This window comes from Amblyomma maculatum, chromosome 9, assembly GCF_055883805.1.
Source record: "Amblyomma maculatum isolate TAMU_Amacu chromosome 9, ASM5588380v1, whole genome shotgun sequence".
NCBI lineage: Eukaryota > Metazoa > Arthropoda > Arachnida > Ixodida > Ixodidae > Amblyomma > Amblyomma maculatum.
In genome coordinates this window covers 79,499,655-79,519,220 of record NC_139352.1, presented here as the reverse complement: position 1 = coordinate 79,519,220, position 19,566 = coordinate 79,499,655, and the positions used below count along the sequence as shown (strand labels likewise).

General features: G+C 46.3%; 1 protein-coding gene across 3 annotated transcripts in view; it reads right to left on the bottom strand.

Annotated features, from left to right (window-relative positions):
- Window positions 1-19,566, bottom strand: part of LOC146179546 (uncharacterized) — a 214,980-nt gene that overhangs the window by 59,784 nt on the left and 135,630 nt on the right. For all 3 annotated transcript variants that reach the window (XM_084579198.1, XM_084579200.1, XM_084579199.1), the window contains 8 exons: window positions 15,172-15,279; window positions 10,716-10,757; window positions 9,643-9,765; window positions 8,571-8,830; window positions 7,337-7,551; window positions 5,987-6,183; window positions 4,081-4,266; window positions 2,909-3,123 (listed from right to left, as the gene is read on the bottom strand). In XM_084579198.1, coding sequence (XP_084435324.1) covers window positions 2,909-3,123; window positions 4,081-4,266; window positions 5,987-6,183; window positions 7,337-7,551; window positions 8,571-8,830; window positions 9,643-9,765; window positions 10,716-10,757; window positions 15,172-15,279 — 1,346 coding nt within the window. The remainder of the gene's footprint in view (window positions 1-2,908; window positions 3,124-4,080; window positions 4,267-5,986; window positions 6,184-7,336; window positions 7,552-8,570; window positions 8,831-9,642; window positions 9,766-10,715; window positions 10,758-15,171; window positions 15,280-19,566) is intronic.

The following is a 19,566-nucleotide window of genomic DNA, read 5'->3' as shown; positions in this document are numbered from 1 at the left end:
GCCGTGGCTGATGATACTCAGTAAAGCTTTTAACCTCGGCATTCTCACTAACAACGCGCCGATCGCGATTATCTATTTTACCTTTTGATTTCAGTGAACTTTAAGGAGCTGCAGGTGATGAAAAGCGTTCGGGACTCACGAGTATAGCGCCGTTTCCTCACACCCTTATTTTCCCATTATTTCTCTCAAAGCGGGTTCAGGTGTTCACCGAGAATAGAGGCGGTTAATGCGCCCTTTTGTCTCCTAAAATGCAGAAAACAAACGGCTATGGTCTACTCCGGCTCACGAAAGATCTGCTTTGAGCATGAACCCTTTGTCCCCGAAGTCAAACTATTCCTTCAATTTCTAAATCAGCGTTAAAGTAATTTTACTCCCTGATATTTATTTTCTAATTGCTGAACTGAGTTTACGTGAGTTGACACTAGGAAACCCGATTACTGGGGCTAAGCAGCCATCAGACTGATATTCGAGAATTGTCTTCTAACCTCATAAAATGTACGTACATCTTATTTTGCTGGACTGCCGACCCCGTCAACCAAAGCTGAATAGGGTTTACTACGTACGCAATAAGTTTAGATATGTTATGCACACCACTCTTGTACCGCACACGAACAATTTTAGAAATCGCTGCCGTTTTATTTTTTATAAGGGTTCATTATACCATTTTTCATTTCATTTGGCATTAAGCGATAGTAATGCGCAGAGTCAAGCAGAAATTAACACGTTAGATGATGCCTCCACACTGGAAGAAGCACACTGACTTCCTTTGGTACTCCGCCCGTCCCTGGTTACCCTCCAAAGGAACGTCTCCGGGCTCTGAAGGGAAGCTCTTGGTTTTGGGCGATCAGCCGGTGCCAAAGAAGTTTCAGGAAATCCTCAAGTTGGGTCAGCGCCTGTCCTTGTCTTTACTCTCTCGTTGTTGTTCTCCGTCGCAGCGCTCGTAATTTGCAATCATGTACCAACTAGCTCAACTTTCCGTATTACTGCAATTTATTTCTAGTACAATGAGCTCTGTTTTATGTCCTAATCCCGCTCCTTTTGACAACCAGGCTGCACTGGCTTCTCTAATCGCAGTTTGTGCCTTCAAGGCTCGGTTAGCTTCGTGGCATGCTAGACGTGCTCTTTGCCCCGTTGAGGTCCAGGTGTTGTGTGGTGGTTTGCTCCCGTCCACTGGGCACAATCGCAGGATCTGCAGGATTGTGGCTTCGGAGTGGTGGCGACAGCATCGTTACTACAAGGACTGCCTCTGGGTGGCGTGTGGGAAGAACAGGCTCCGTGTGCGGAACTTCCGTGCGTGGTGCGAACAAGCGAAGAAGCACACTGACTTCCTTTGGTACTCCGCCCGTCCCTGGTTACCCTCCAAAGGAACGTCTCCGGGCTCTGAAGGGAAGCTCTTGGTTTTGGGCGATCAGCCGGTGCCAAAGAAGTTTCAGGAAATCCTCAAGTTGGGTCAGCGCCTGTCCTTGTCTTTACTCTCTCGTTGTTGTTCTCCGTCGCAGCGCTCGTAATTTGCAATCATGTACCAACTAGCTCAACTTTCCGTATGATGCCTCCGCAACACACACGAGCTCACCAAGGACCGTGATAGGCAACAAATGGTTAGGTCCTGTTGCCAGTGAGACAATGATCCGGTTGCTTAGTGCAGACAACTTATATCCACTGCAACGGCAGTGGACAGCAAGGTCATGCCTGCAGAACACGAATCCCAAATTTAAAACGGGCCACCGATTGAAGAGTTCATAGGCCGTTATTACAGTTACTAGCACGCTAGCACGACATCGCGTTGTACAGATTTCTAGTGAAAATATCTTCCTGGAGTTTTGCGGTGACCGCTATTAGCGATAAACAGATGGCGCTAGTTGATCAAACTAGCAATCTGCTATTAGCGATAGACAGAAGGCGCTAGTTGTTGAAGCTGGCAATCCGCTATTAGCGATAGATAAATGGCGCTAGTCATGGAGCGAGCGTGCGGCAATACCCTTGAAGCCTAGTCATAAAAAATAAGAGGGAGCGAGTCGGCTGTGATTAGGCCGCGTGATAGCATGCGGTGATATCCATAGAGGAATTGGTTGGATTGGTAAAACGTTTATTCGAGGCCTGCAGCGCGCCCGCTCGAGCGAGCGCGCTCCGGTCGGGGCCTACGTCGTCCTCTGGGCACCGGCCGCGCGGCATGGGTACCCGCTCGCCGTGGCCGGCTCGCTGGTTCCCTGCCGGGCCAGCGCCTTGACGACCTGCTGGACGGCCCAGAGTTGCTCCTCTTGATTGTCGCTCCCTGCGGCTGCTTCCAGTCGCGGCGGGATCCTCCCAGACTTAGCTTCTTCCTGGTACTTGGTACAATTCCACAACGAAATAACCAAGGTGTTCCGCCTAGCTCGCAGAACTCTTCCACCCCCTTGCCCGGGGCTCAGTCGAGAGCAAGCCATTTTATTCAGACAGCTACAGACGGGCTCACTCCCCAGCCCGTCGTTGATGCATAGAATGTATCCCGAGACGCACCCTACAGACAAATGCAGAGTCTGCCGAACGGAGAAGGCCGGAGAAAAACTTTTATTCCTCCATGGTGATATCAAATACCGGTGCGCGCGCTCGCGTGCGCGAATCGGCTCCGCGCGAGGTCCGCAGCGTGCGCGCAGCACCGGGGAATCGACGCGGTCCCATACTCGCTTCGCTACTGCAGATAGCCGCGCTCCCGCGCCGGGGCAGACGCGTGCACTAAAACGCACCCACATCAAAACATTAGGAACTGATTCGGACAGCGAAACAACGGGGGAGGGAACGGCTTCCTCAGCCCTTCGCTTGCAAAGGTTGGCCGCGTGGCGTAATGCTCTATCCTTAGGTTTTTTGCCTCCATGGGGCTAGTTCAAGCTTGCAATCATCATCGTCATCACAGAGAAATCACCTATCTTACCGGTTTGTTTCTCCTGATCCGTGCAACATGTTGGTTGTGCGCGACGTTAAGACCCAATATGCAGGTGAGTCTCTCTTCGCACTTGCCGGTCACACCGTCCACGGTGAAGCGGCCCTCGGAGTCCGAGACGAGTTCGAAGTGGCCGCTCGACTGCAGCTGGAACTTCCAGCCGTCGAAAGTCTCGATCGTTGGGTCGCCGTAGCCCGTGCACAACTCTGCAGCGCGCGCCGTGCACCAGAATACACACCTCAACATCGTATGCGGACTCCACAAGAAGGCGTATTTGTTTAGGTTAATTTTGGTACCGCACCACAAGATGTAGCACTTCAGCGTTCGAATGAAGCGGTCGCCTATCAGGAAACACAGTAATAACAACTGATGTCACCATACATGGTCTATGCAACGTGCGTAACATACAGAAAATTACAGCGAGGGATTAAGCTCAAGATACATGTTCTATGCAACGTGCGTAATACACAGAGCATAACAGCGAGATATTAAATTCACGAAACATGCTATGCAACGTAAGTAACAAACAGAGAGTAACAGCGATGCATTAAACAAGAAGGTGAATGCAGGTAAAGCATTATGGGAAATTTTTACGGTGGCAATATATTAGCATTAAATACTTGGAAACATTAAAAAGTCAGAGACGCTGCTGGAGTACATGCACTATCAATATGCACCATATGTTTTCAGTGGATTGCAAGACGTTAGACCACGTGAGATACCAAGAGAGGCGAGTGTTTTGCGCTAGGGCCGTTTGGTTTTAGTGCAATCTTAGTAGATCCTTCAAGCCTCACAACGAGGAAACATATCATATCGCACAAATTTATTTTGATAAAATTTACTCAAGGAACTAAGACGAGAGTGAACCAAGTTTTGTATATTTTCAACAATATACGTTAGAAGCGAATAAGGAGAGTTTCGAGAAGAAAAAAAAAAGCAACTGACAGGAACGGAGAGAGGAAATGGAATGTGTGTCATGTCGACTGTTTTCAACTGTCCTTTCCTTAGAGCACCTTTTTTTTTGCAATTTGCTTCTTCTGTTTGGCGCACATTAACAGGACTTCAGAAAGCTATCGCGGAAACACTGCACAGCACTTTGCCCTGTTCCTGTCGCTCTCCAAAGAAAAGAACAAAACGAACTAAAACGAGATTGGGTGACATACTGTCAGCACACTCGTCGGGGTTCCTGCAGACATCTCCGTCGAGTACGGTTCCGGGAGGGCAGAAGCATCCGGGGTTGCAGGCCTTCTTGGTGGCGCAGCCCACTTCTCCGTTCAAAAAGTTCTGGCATGTAAGCTGGCAGTCGGGTCCGCAATCAAGCCATTGCATTTCCGGCGGGCAGTCCGGCACTGCAGGTTGAAAGAAAACTTCATTTAGCAGAACAGAGCAGGTGACGCTATATTTTTTTTTTATGCTTACAACTAATGCGAAGAACAGCAGTGTGCACGGCTCTGAGAGTAGAAATGAAACAGTGAAAAACGCAGTTACAACGTGGACAGCAAAATGGAATTACTTTTATCCAGAGAGACAGATTTGTAGCGCAGTAGTTAATCTTCATTACTAAAACTAAGAAGACGGCTCGTCGGAAAAGCTAACAGAAAGCGTTTCCATTTGCGTTTAACAAGTAACGCTTTGAGATTCATGCGTTTATTTCGATGCAGGTATGTACTCCAGTTCCTAAAAATACAAATTTTAAGTTTAGGCATATTTTTGCCGCATATATATCTACTGAAACATCGCACTCCGATAAGACTACGACGGAGGCATTGCGCTCGGCATGTTTAGTCTCCAGTAGTGCCATATGAATCAGAAAACAACATGGAGAAAAATTGGCTACGTTACTCCGAGACTCTGCGCCAAGCCAACTGAGCCAGCATCGCATTACTTTACACTTCCTCATATACACCAAATCCCGTTATCGTCTACCGAGCAAGCATTTATGATCGACCAAATGGACAGTAAATGTTTTGCAGATCAACGCGTCACATCACTCGCCAACTCTACTGCTTCCCCTCACTACCTCCACAAACTCGACGCATTAACTTTACGAGCTAATTCCACTCGCTCACTAATTCTCCTGACATCAACGTACATCATTACTACCAGGCTAATTTCACAAGAGCCACAACAGCAAGAGGGCAGACAAAGCCAAAGCCAAGCACTGTTGAGACAAATTACATGACATTCGCCCTCTGCACCCCCATCTGTCCTCACCTTTTGTACTGGTCATAACTATGGAAAAGTACCAGCTCGCCCTACTTCTACATTTGCTGAACCTTGTTAATTCAGTGGTGAGCTCACGCATAGCGAGGCTCAACTGCAGAGCGCTGCAAGCAAAGAGCAGACGTTGAAAAGCAAAACACTTAAAAGAGTGCCACCTTGCCGCCCTCTGTCTTTTCTACCGTCGTCTCTTCACTGCTTGACACGCCGAAACACCCTTGCAATAGCTTACGCTAAATAGCAAATTTGTCGATTGAAAACTGGGGCGAACCGCTAACGACTAAGTACTAAAAAAAGAAAAGAAGCCTGTCAGTCTTGTTCATTTAAAAATACACTTAGGCGTCCAGTTTCCTTGTTTTTACCCTTATCTGTTTCGTTGGCTGCTTCTCAGAATACGTTGTCTAGGCAAAACTCGCACTATGCAAAATAGATAGGAACTGACCCCAAACTGTTCGTAATCATTTTAACAAGGCTAACACTAGGCCTAGAGCTAGGCTCAGCGTTAGCCCTAGCCATCGCCTCCTCTAGAAAAATGCCTGCTGTATGTTCCAAAAACCTGCTGCCCTTACCTTTTCCTTTTTCTCCTTTCTGCATGAGGTGGTACCTAGCGATCCTAATGGCGCCCGCCTGCAACACGCACTTGCGCATGCGCTTTCCGGACAGTCATTACCGCTTCGACACCGCACCACCCCAACCCCCTTTACTAAGATATAGGCGTATCTGGCGCCATCTCTTGACGATCGCGCGCAACTGAAGGCACACAGAGTCCAATGGGTAAGCGAAAGATGCCACAGACATCTTTCTAGAGGAGACGATGGCCTAATAAGAGGTTCATGTAGTGAGACGCACCGCAGCCGTAGCGCAACCTCCATCCTTGCAGCGTCTCGTCTCGGTTCTCGATGTCGCACTGGGTGACTGCATCGAGGAAAGCCGCGCATGCGCACTCTGCCTGGCTTGTACCGTTGCGCTGTAGACATTCGCACGTGGCGCTGAGGCAGTTGGACAGTTGCGTATCGAGACCGGGGCACACGGACAGTGGTTCCTCCCTGAAAGAACGGGTGGAAAAAAGACGTCAAGCTACCGCTGCAGTCAGTCAATCGCAAAACCATATTGCTATGTGTTAAGAAATCACTCGAAAGTAAGCAAGAAAATTCGGCTTATGACTACATCTACCGCTATCTAACACCAATGAAAGTTTGAAAGATAGGCCATATTAAGCGACCCATGTAAAGCCGTATTGAAAGGCACGGATGTTAATTATATATATGGTATTGCTTACCAAAGAGACGACTTGACGTACTGCTAGGTATATCTTATAGCATTGAAAAATATTAAAGCACTGACTACGCTGATAACTTCAGGCTCTAGTTTGTAGTGATGCCAAGGACGCTGCTCGAGCAAGGATATCTGCAATACTTGATATTAGAGAGATTCAGCTTACCGTGATCCGCGATCCGCCACCGTGACCTTCTACTGCGCGTGGGCAAAGCGCACAAGATGATTGGTCCTGACGGGGCAGGTCTATTTACTAACATTCAGTATGTGGCGCTATACTGAATGTTAGTAAATAAAACTCTCTAATCGAAAGATTTAGCTTACCGTGATCCGCGATCCTGCCACCGTGACCCCCTACCGCTCGTGATTGGGACACACAAGCTGATTGGTCACGACGCAGCAGGTCTATGGGCCGACATCCAGTATGTGGTGCCATCTATCGGCGACAAGGGAGTCTAGGCATGCGCAGTGCAACCCGTGGTGGTGGACCACGGTAGCGGATCACGGATTACGGTAAACTAAAACGCTCTATTATGGCGAATTGCGACGCTGTGATCTCGAGCGCATATTGTTTCGATCACATTACGTTGTCCGCAACCATAGCTGGTATTAAACCAGGCTTATGTATGTCGCCATTTTCGCTCTTTCAATCTCTGCATATAGTGATATAGATATCGGGCTTTTAATTCCGTCAGTACTTACCCAAACTTGAAGACAAGGGGGATAAGGGAATATCGACCTTCTGCGGCAGGAATTACGTTTATTTGATACTGTCGTTCATGTGATAAGTATTTATTTACGCACATTTCATTTTAATTAAACCGTCCTCTCGTCACAAGTACCACAGAAAGATTAGCTTGACTAATAAATTAATTTTTCATTCTTTGTTTGTTTCCGAGAAATATAATGGGTAGTGCTAAGAACCTCAGTTTGTTGCAGATGACGGCGGCCGCAATGAGGGTTTCCTTGGGGCACTCCAGAGGGCGACAATTCTGTTCTGTGCCAGGCGTCGGCCAGCTGTCGCCGAACTCTGACGCAGTAGTCACGTGCTCTCCGGATGGTGTCACGAAGTCGTCGGTGGGTTCGCCGTTGAAGAAACCGCACAAACCGGCGAGGGAGCCGCTCAGCGAAGTGTCCACCTACGGTTAGTGGAAAACATAGCAACAGATTTTACCGAAAACCGTCTCCCGTTTGTTACACAAACATAAGAAGCTTGGGTGTTCAAGAACCATTTCAATTCATAGTAGAAAATTGTGTCCAACCTCCCAAAAAAACCGAAAATATTCTTCAGATTGCGTCAGTCTGACAAGTCTGTCACGGGTGATCAAGCTTGTGCTACTAGTCTTTACTTTTTGCTCATCGCAAGCTAAACATTCAAACATGACTTGAAGGGATGCTTACTCATTAATTCTTATTTTTCATTAGCACTGTCAATGTAATCTGCTCTTCGGTTAGTACAATAATCATGCAATATTTAGTTGCGCTCTCTTATCTTGTGCAGAGCACCGTTGTCTACTAACGCGACCAGCTCTTCATGCGTCTATGTGATGGCGCAAGGCAATCTTCAGCTGCAGAGTGCCTGTTCTAGATCCACTCAGATAAAGTTTGTCATTCTACAGAAGTCGAAAGCAACGTTTTAATAACCAGACTCTGTATTCACTGCAAAGATGTTTCCTTAAGAGCTGCAATGAACACGTCTATGAACTTAAATTCGATTCTTGTTATTTTCTCTAGATGCTTAACCAGCCACACTACTCACCAATCATTCTGCGTTAATAAAAGCCGATCCGACTAGTTGACCCGAGCACAAATGAGAGTGGGCGTACTGTCTGATGACTTATGAAGCTGCATTGTCCACCACATACACACATACACAAGAGATTACAGCAGGACGTACACACAGATGATACGGATCATCGGTGTGGACGCCTTGTGGTAATCTCTAGAGTATGTGTGTATATGGTAGACAATGCAGTGCCAGAAGTAATCAGATTTATCTAACCAACTAGCCCGCACGTAAGTTTTACTGATATTACGTATTAAAAGAATCCTGGCTCAGGTAAAACGGCGCTGAAAATAAGTTGCCAAAAAATATGGCTCCTGAGTCATAAATTTCCCCGAGTATGCCTCTGGTTAATCCATGTGAACTCTTCCTCACCTTGACGCTAATCCTTCCGCGGACGTCGACCCTGAGCTCGAGCTTGTAGAGGCGGGAGCGGAAATAGAGCTGCTCGCCCACGTTCTCGATGACAAACTCGGGTATGCGCTCCGCCAGAAGCGGCAGCTGCTTGGCGCTGTACTCGTAGTCATCCACGCGCACCGACAGGTCGGTGCCCAGCACGATGCGATGACTCAGGTGCTCGATCGTGATCCGCTTTGGGCACGTCGTCTCGTCCTCCAGCTCGCAGCTTCTGTGCACTACGGGAAGAACGCGGGCACAGACGTCACTGTTATGCTGCCGGTAGTTACCTTGACTAGATGCAGCGTTATTTATATGTGACTGATGTTTTTAGCCGCTCATTGCATTGTGCCTTGTAAGTCAAGCTAACCTGAATGAAGACGAAAATACATGGTGTAATAGAAAACAAAGCCGAAGCTATACCCCTTCAGGGCACATCGCTCATAACACCTTGGAACAGCATAGAATGATAGAACAAAATTTTGAGATACGTAACCCCAAGCCCCCAATCACAGCCACAGAAAAAACAGTCATGACGTCTGTTTCTTGAATAAGGTAATTTTGAATCAACCAATGCATGTAGATGCATGGGAGCCTCCTACCTGAAGTGCAAGCATGTTCTCTGCGGTGCTCAGTAGACATTGTAAATGTGGCCGTTACGTTAAGCACTTTATTGTGAACAAGGAACTTTGATTTGTGCAAGAGTTTTATCTGCTCAGATTATCTGCCCTTCTCTTGACCAGTGTCTACTCCCTTGTTCTCTCAGAGGTTTTACATTGTGTATGATAGCTTCGTACGTTCTGAGTTCTTTTTTTTTTATTATTATAACGGCCTCACCGTTGCCGACATCAGTAAACAAGTGGTTTAGAGAATACAGCGTATTGGCTAAAATATTTATTACCTTTACGCCATAATCATAGGAGTGCGCAAGCAAAAGACGGTGACCTCTATGCGTGAAATCTACATATATATGGATCTGACGCAAGTGAAAGAACAAACAAGTAACTCAAGCAAGTTGTCCGTAATGGTTATCAGAAAGCTGGTGACGTACCCGAGATGGTGACGTTTCCAGTGGCGGCATCTCTCACGAGAACGTGGTCGCAGTAGCTGTAGTGAAACTCACGCCCGTCGAACGTCTTGAAATGGTGGCCCACCAACTCGCACTCGGACTCGGCTGAAAGCACGTAGGGCGCGAGAATTCCAATTTGCCAACCATCGCAACACTCGGGGATCTTTCTCCTGAGTGCTGTCGTGTCTCGCGTTTTCACGGTTTACTATACAATATCGGTTGTTCTCTTAAGGTAGCTAAAACAGTGGTCAAACCAAACCCGTGCTGGAAACAATCGGTGGTCAGCTGCTAACTACAGCCTGCCATGTTGTATAATTGTAAAGATGACTTTGTATCACTAAGGGTTATTAATCTGAAAACGCACACTTTACAGCGGCAACGCAGCCATCTTCTATGACCTTCTTAGCCCTTTCTTGGCCTTCTTAATAATTTGAATACTTTGCGAAACGAAAGAAGCTTTTATTTTTCCCAAACAAGTACTGAAATATTGAGGCAGCTAAAAACTTTACTGCCGTAGTAGCTCGGTAGCTGCCAAAAAACTTATATAAGACACTGACATATAATTTGTTTTCTACTGTGTTATTGTTTGAGTAGAAACATTTTAGTCTTCCTTTTATGCCAACGCCCACCTGCGCATGTCGGAAGATACTTTTTCTAAGTTCGCACTTGTTATCTGTGAAATAAGCAATATTTTTAATCCAGCGTGCATCAGCTGAACTTTTCTGCGTGTTGTTAAGCCGAATTCTGTCGTTATTCATATCGTTTTATCAAGGAACAGCCTAAGCTTAGCTTCTAGACCCTTCCTTATTTCTGCATAGCTTGAATTTTAGCTGACTGAAGGATACAAATTTGAAACCTTAAAAATTAAATACCTCGCACTAACCTGCGATAGTTTTGGGTTACGTGTTATTAATGTGATTTCTTTATTTCCAACATTTTTTAAAGTGACATAAGTCTCAATTCGATTCTTGCGCTTTGATAACCACTTTGATTTGGAATACTTTTAATGAGAGCAAGAACATTGTTTATGAGCCAAATATACGTAAAACACTTACTGATTGGAGGCGGTGCTGTCGCAGGTGGCGGATACTCGGACTCTGCAACATAAACAGTACCGTCTTCGTCTGTGTGAGCAAGTGAGACAGCTGACAGATTTAAGCCCGGTATAAGAGATTTGCTGGCTCTTAAATACAATTAGGCACCTTGATTAACATTTACTGCCTTGTATTTTTACTTATAGCTCCAATCTTGTTTTACAAGCTAACCCACGTTCAGAGATAAGAGCAGTTCTTTCCTTACCTTAAACACCAACAAGTGAATCACAGATGGGAGAGACGTTTCACACTAATCTTGGTTATGCAGGCGATTACCACAAAATTCCTCATTTAGAAATAGTAACTTCTTTTCTTTGTGCTATCAAAATAGGGTTGCGTTTTAAGAACAGCAGTTAAGATGGACCCATGCCTGCAGCATTGACTTTGTTAAGGCCATTTTTACATCATTGGTCTAGGCCGGTTCGCGCAATTCAAACCGCTGAACCGAGAAAGAAAGAAAAGCTTCACGCAAAGAATTGTTTGGCGCACTGGAAGGAACGAACGAAAGAATAGCAAATTTCGCGCCCTGAAAAAAAAAAATAGTAATACCCGTGGTGGTTACCTCCGATGATTTCGGATGAAGGGAAGGAATGTATGCTGTTCGTTTCGGTAATACTAAGGAAAAAACTATCCTTTTATTAACACGAATTTTCAACGATGAGATATTCATCAGCAACGTTTTTTTGAGGAAATCAAATAAAAAAACAAGTTGCTGTTCACACAGGCGCAATATATACGGTTCAGAAAGCGTCAGCTGTCCTTGCAAGAAACCAGGTTTGGAGAGAAAAAGAAAGCATGTGCACAGGTGCCCTCACGCGGACTCCCTAACGATATGGACTGTAGCAAAAGCATTGAACCTCAATAATTATTGTTTTTGCCTCTTTAGGCCCGATGGCTCTATCACGTTTATTGATGCAATAAGAACGATCTCTTTAAGCTTCATAATCATGTTTACCGGACTTCCACGAAGCAACTCGGAGGTTGATTTTCTTTCTAAAACAAATTGATTATGGTTTTTTTTTATATGATTCTCGCGAGCAGTTTTCTTTTTCTTCAGCCACCAGAATCATTACTAGTGGTGCAAATTTACCATCCGGCATAGCGACTTTCAAATCGAGCAAATGCTTTCTTGTCGTCGTGTGTGCACCCATCACAAGAATATTCAAGAGAATAAGCACGAGAAGCATTCTGTACAAGAAGTTATCAAGATACACACGTTGTCCGTGGAATTCGTTTCGAACATTGTGCATCGAAAATAAAAGTTCTTGGCCATATATTTTTCAAATATAATTTTAAAACCTCTCAAACAGTCCTAATGTTAAAATCATAGCTACTGCGTAAATCATTGAGTAAACGAGCATGCGCAATCTTTTTCTTTCGTCCTGACTTATCTTATTTAGTGCAGCACGTGCATTTGTTTCAAACATTTAAATGACAATGTTATGTACACAACACCAAAAGCATAGCCATGCCCTTAAGATAGACTATCCTCTTGAAGCGACTAATTGATTGTGTCCTTTTTACGAAACCTTCGCAGTTGTTAAACGCCTTTTTGAGGCTTCGCCCTCTTTTCCTGACATGTTTCCTCAAGAAGTACGGCAAAACTGCTCAAACCTGTAACAGTGTCTCATCCTCTTATTTTGATAAGCAAATGAAAACAAAATACTGAGCAGTCACTTGGAACGCATTGGTCACCGTAAAGAATACTTGTAAAGCCCGCAGCAAAAATAGAAGTTGCTAATAAGGCAAGCATTATGAATGGTACGGAAGATAACACGAAGTTTCAGCTTCGAACTAAGAATAGTTTTTACCGCAGCTTTATGGGCACCTTTAAATTTTGTTTTTAAGTTCAGCGGCACTAGTAAAATGACACGTTTTGTCATACCCAGCGTCATTTTTTTTTTTTTTTCAATGGGAACATTGAGCTTCGCGAATATTCACTGGCACCTCATAGGGACAAAGACGTGAGAATGTTCACTAAAGCGTTCCGGGCAAAGGAAATACGATGTCTTCATTCTTTGTTTTTCTTCTAAAAACGAATAAAGAAAAAAAAAAGAGTGCTGTTCTTATCGCTATAATGATAAAGACAAGCAATAAACGATAGCTCGATAGATCGGTATTCCGCAGCCTAGCCGAGGAAGAAAGCGGCGCCAGTCGTCAAGCATTGTACATTTATGGCACTTTCTGCCAGTCAATAGCGTTAGAACATTGATACGGAAATATTTGCAAAACTTATTGCGCGGGGTTTGTTCCTGTTATGTTCGTACATCGTATTAAATTCAAGCTAGTTTTCATTCTAATTTTATGCAAATATTTTCATGTCCTTATATGTTTCAATTTTATTGCTCCTGAGGGCAAAAAGTGTTATTTTAAATTACCCTGCACACTGCCCTGGATCCTGTTTGTTTAAGACGTTCAACGTCCCAAAGCGACTCAGGCTATGAGACACGCCGTAGTGGAGGACTCCAAAATTTCGACCTTTTGGGCAGCGCCTCCTTTGCTGCTCTGGGGTTAGCGTTGGCTGACATCGCACAGCATAAGGGTGTTTAGGTTTTTTGCCTCCAACGAAAACCGTCCACCGCGGCAGTGATTCTATCCGGTACCCTTGGGTACAGTAGTTAATTATTTTACACACTGCGCCACCACGGCGGGTTTGCCTTGGATTTACAAGGCCAGCGCAATCACCCAATGGTTGTGGTGAGTTCAGGCAACTCTTAAATGTGGTGCAGTCGATACTTATTTACATTACCAGTTGCGAAAATTCCCATGGGACCCATGGACTAAAAACGGCGGTTTCGATTGATCAAAAGTTGGGTGTTTACGAATAGTGGCGGCGCCCACGGCAGTTAAAGGAAACTGTGTCTATATTGCAAACTTGTAGATTGTTGTTAAATGCACGATGACCAAGAAATTAAAATATGTTCAAGAGTTGCAGTAGCAAAAATTCTTGGACATGTTTTACCGGTAATTAAGATGGAAAATAAGAAAGAAAAAGGATGATTTCCAGAAATCAATTACAGCAATAGCAGAAGGCTTATATTGACCGCTTCTAGATGGCGCGACAATTTATAGACACCCGAAATATGCGTACTAAATTCAGTCACTTTTCATACCAGTTTTCCATCTGGTGTGATTCAAAAGCTCTGCATGCGCTAGGTGGGACTATTGTGGACGCAAGAGGTAAATATCGACGTAGTAAGGAACTGCTTCAAATACTAGATCGCAAACTTGGAAATATTTATTCGTCCCGGAGCGCTTTCATGCAGAGCTTGTCGCTGTTTCAAAAAGGACGTTGATCACAGCATACGTAATCTTCGTATTTTTCGAAATCACTAAAGGAGAGCACACCAATTGGCTGTATCGATGACGTATCACTGGCAAGTGAACGTTTTATTGGCGATGTGCTAAATTAGCCGTGACCAACCAAAAAGAAACGGGTGTAAAGGAAACACAAGAAGAAAATGATATTTGTGATAAATATGCGTGCTTAATTTTTTTACGGCGGTCATTTGGATATGTCGCATATTTACGCATAAATTGAACGCTCCCCTGATATTAGATTTTGAAATACGTTGATTTGTGTTTCCTCTTTCGAGAATAGTCACAATCGTGTCTTTGGGCGGCCATGCTGCTGGCAACAACAGTTGACGTTAGCAAGTTCCCTCGCATACCAAAGCCAGTCTAATGTCAATACTAATATACGTTACCTACAGTGTAAGTGTCCGATAGGCATGATTAGCTATATGAATACGATAAGCAATAAAAATAACGCGATAACAAGAGCTTTCCCAACACAAGCGTCTAAGTATGCAGTTTAAGAACCTGTTGCGACTGGGCTCCGCACTAAATGCTATAAGATGCGCTATAGGTACACTGTAGACGAGCTCTCTTTCAACAGGATTGTTGACTACTATTAGTGATATACGGGCAAGTTTAAGATAAAACGACCATGTTCCAGGCGAGCATGGAAAGCGCCTAGAAAAGTGAACATTTTTTACTTAAAATGTAATTTGGACCGGAATACCTACTCATTCCTCAAACGCCCTTTGCCTTGTTTTTTCAGCTTCGAAGGTTTTCTGGATATCTTATCTCCCGCAGTAAATACACATCGTGAATTTTCAAAGCAATTCTTTAAAAAAATTGACGGTGCTTTCATTTTCCTCTAAATATCACGTGTGGCTGCTATGGCAAAAACAGTAATTAAAGTCGTTAATGCTATGTTGTGGCTTCTTTATTCAGTTTCGCCTATCGCATTAAAGCTGCGGCAATCTGAAGCGAACTTTCCAGATCAGCTTTATTTTGTTAGCTCAAAATAACGCAGCCTACTTTTGTAGAACAGTGACACCAAATATACTGAGTGGCCGGAAGCGTTCTGAAATGGCGCGAGGCAAAATGGCGCCAAGGGCAGTGGCCTTACCGCATGCATGCTGCTCGCAGCCTAGCTCGTCCTTGATGACAACCAGGGTCTCTCCCTCGGCGCAGAACTTCTTCACCAGCGGAGGGCATGGCGCCACGGTCGTAGTCACTGCGCGCCACGAGCATTTCTTTGAACTCCCAATATTCAAGGGAAATCAACGGTCTTGCAAATCGCTTATGATTTGAATACAACAAATAAAAATTGCCATAGCTTATCTCCTCTTAAAAGGATTAAGGCGTGTGAAAACGCTATTTGGCATGGTTTGATATAGTTTTGATTGACGATTTATCATTAAGAAACTGGCACAGAGTTCGAGAAAGTGTAAAACGTGTTAATAATAATAATAATAATAATAATAATAATAATAATAATAATAATAATAATAATAATAATAATAATGTGAGCACTGTGTGGCGCTTCATCTTCCACACTGCTGAACGTGCTGCTTCATCTTCATCCTGCTCCCTCTTGTAGATACCCATCGTCATCGCGGAGTGTGTTTGGCTGCAGTGTGCGACCAAGGCTTCAGGTCTGTAATAAAGCCTGATTCCCCAAGTCCGACCTTCGCGTTACCTTACACGTGGTGGAGGTGCGCCTTGATTTCCCCGCTGCTTCGTCACCTGCATCCACCTGGAGCTTCGTTCTGGCCGCCGTTTGACCCCGACCACCATCGTCATGACACAAGAGGGCCACTCCGCTATTCCGGCTGCTACCAACTCGACTCCAGCTCCCCTTGCCACTTGGACTGTCAGTAGCCGTCAGCGCGACCCGCAGATGTTCGCCGGTCTCCGCGGCGACGACGCTGATGACTGGCTCGACAGCTACGACCGGGTCAGTGCTTTCAACCGATGGGACGATTCTCTTAAATTAATTAATGTGTCCTTTTATTTGACGGATGTGGCCAAAACGTGGTTTCTAAATCATGAGTCGACGATTCCGGACTGGGCTACCTTTAAACAAAAGTTACGCCAGATTTTCTGCGCTCCTACTGTTCGCACGGAGTCCGCCAAGAAGAAGCTAGAAGCCCGACTTCAGCGGCCTAATGAGACCTACACCTCTTATATAGAAGATGTACTTTCACTTTGTCGGCGCATCAATGACACAATGCCAGAGGCCGAGCGGGTTCGGCACGTCCTTAAAGGTATTGGGCCACTCGCCTACAACGCCCTGGCCGTGCAGAACCCTACCACAATCGATGCCATCATATCCACTTGTCAACGCCTTGACGAACTACAGTCAATACGCCTGCAGCCTGATCCCACTTCATTTGGTTTCACTGCCGAAGCTGACCTCCGTGTGCTTATTCGCGAATTAATTCGTGAAGAGCTCTCGGCTCAAGGTAATTTGTGCCGCCCTGCATCTGAGCCACATAATTCAAGTGCCGGCCTGCGTAGCATTGTTAAAGAAGAGCTGGCCTCAATGACCTATTCCCCGCCAACATCGGTCGCTCCTACCATTTGTCAGGTGCCAACGTACGCCCAGATCACGTCCTTGCCGCCCGCAGTTGGAGCGCCTACGCCACCGGCGCCTACCACTGCTCATGTCGCTGCATTGGCACCACCTGCCGCAGCGCCGACATACTACCCCAACTGGCGCCCAGCCCGCCCTGTGTGTTATTACTGCGGGTACCGAGGCCATATTTCCCGCTTCTGTCGTCGCAGGCTCCAGAATGAACGCCGCGGCTACGAATCATTTGAAGCAGACTACCCTCCTCGCTTTTCCGGCTCTAACCACCGTTCATTCCCCGATTATCCCCGACGTTCATCACCCCCGCCAGAAAGCCCCGCTCCGCCTGCTGGTTACAGGCCTTCAAGACGCCGTTCTCTTTCGCCTTTTCGCCGCTCAGCCTCGCCTCTCCGTCAAGCTTCTCTGACGACCCCCCGCCTGTCGGAAAACTGACCACTGCAGTTTTAGGAGGGAAAACTGCACTCTTCGGCCATCCCAAAAATCCTCCGGAACGTCCCTGGAATATTATTTTAGTGCGGGTTGAAGGATTATCTGTTGAAGCTTTGGTTGACACGGGCGCCGCTGTTTCTGTGATACACACTGACTTGTGCTCCCGCTTGCGAAAAGTGAAAACGCCTTATGATGGACCTGAACTCCGTGGAGCTAATGGTGCAATAATTCGGCCTTCTGCTAAGTGTACTGTGCGAGTTTTTGTTGACGGTGTCCGCCACCATGTACAATTTGCCGTGATGTCACCGTGCGCTCACCCAATTATTTTAGGCTGGGATTTTCTGTCTGCCGCATCAGCCAGCATTTCGTGTCGCGACAGGATCATTTACATGAACGAGAGCGATCCGTCTTCTGAACATCCCGAGCCCTGTTATCGCCTGCTTGCCGCTACTAACTCAGTGTTGCCCCCTGGATGCGAACAACTTGTCGCGCTTACTTCTGCTGACATTGATAACGGAGATGTGCTAATCGTGCCTTCTGATCGCCATCTGACCCGCGGAATCGCGCTACCACCAAGTCTTGTTCGGTTTGAGCATGGCACAGCGCTTGTCGCTGCTTCGAACACTTCCCCAGAGCCCATTGTGCTGACTAAAGGGACATGTTTTCCTTGTGTCCTGGACATTCACCCGGTGTCCCTCACCACCCTTACCGCCCCCTCTTCCTCACCAGCAGCTTCTTCCGATGCTTCTCTCTGTGTTCTCTTTGGCACCATCAATCCTGACCTTCCTGCGACTCACCGCCAAGCTTTGCAGGAATTACTTCGAAAACACCAAGCCTCCTTTGATGTCACTTCTCCGACCTTGGGCCGAACGTCTTCTGCACAGCACCGCATTATTACAGAAGGTACTTCTATTGTTAGCCGCCGCCCTTACCGTGTTTCCTTATCAGAACGTAAAATCATAGAAGATAATGTGAATGATATGCTCCGGCGAGACATTATTCGGCCATCAGCTAGCCCCTGGTCATCTCCGGTCGTCTTGGTCAAAAAAAAGGATGGGTCCGTGCGTTTTTGCGTTGATTACCGCGCACTTAACAAAGTCACTCGAAAAGATGTTTACCCTATGCCACGAATTGACGACTCCCTCGACTGTCTTCAGGGCGCCGAATATTTCTCCACTTTGGATTTGCGTTCCGGTTACTGGCAGATACCGATGCACGAAGCCGACAAAGAAAAAACCGCATTCGCTACTCCCGATGGGCTTTACGAATTCAATGTCATGCCTTTTGGACTTTGTAATGCCCCCGCTACGTTTGAGCGCATGATTGACACTGTTCTTAGAGGACTTAAGTGGAAAACATGCTTGTGCTACCTGGACGACATAGTTATTTTCTCTGCGACTTTTTCTGATCATTTATGCCGCCTTGATCAAGTATTAACGTGCCTGGCATCCGCCGGTCTCCAGCTGAACACAAAAAAGTGTAATTTCGCCAAGAAAGAAATCAAGATTCTGGGCCACCTCGTCAGCCGCGATGGCATTCGACCCGACCCTGACAAGCTTGCTGCAGTTTTGAACTTTGCACGCCCTCAGCGGACTAAGGAACTACGCAGTTTCCTTGGCCTGTCTTCGTACTTTCGCCGTTTCATTCGAAATTTCGCTACCATTGCTGCACCGCTCCACCGCCTCCTTACAGACCGTACTACTTTCAATTGGTCCGAAGAATGCGAAAAAGCTTTCCAAACCCTAAAGAATGCCCTCACTTCGGACCCTGTTCTCGCTCACTTCGACGACACTGCTGCCACCATTCTTCACACCGATGCCAGCAGCCTCGGTATCGGCGCCATACTTCTGCAACGTGATACCGCTTCTCGGGAAAAGGTAATTGCGTTTGCCAGTCGAACTCTAACACTAGCGGAACGCAACTACACCATCACTGAGCAAGAGTGCCTAGCCGTCGTTTGGGCAGTTCAGAAATTCCGCCCCTACCTCTACGGCCGCCATTTCACGATCGTTACCGATCACCACGCTCTGTGCTGGTTATCAACCCTCAAAAATTTGACTGGACGCCTGGGCCGTTGGATTCTGCGTTTGCAGGAGTACCACTTTGATGTCATATTCAAATCGGGACGCAAACATCGAGATGCCGATGCTCTTTCCCGCTGCCCGCTATCAGAATCGCCACCTAGTGCTTCCTCGAGCCTTCCTGCGTGCACCCTCGACGTCCCAATGTCGTCCAGAGCCCCAACCTTAACCTGTGCTACTCTTGCCGCTGCTCCAGATCGCTACGCCATTATTTCAAACCAGCGAGCAGATCCCTACTGTATTTCCCTAATCAACCTTCTCACCGGTGCTTCTCACCCTCCTACCGCTAGGATGCGCAGGCAACTCCAAAAGTTCAAACTTGACAACGGCGTGCTCTCCCGTTATATTTATTGCTCCGAAGGCACCCGTTGGGTCCCCGTTATTCCGAGAGCGCTTCGCACCCGTATCCTGGCGGCTT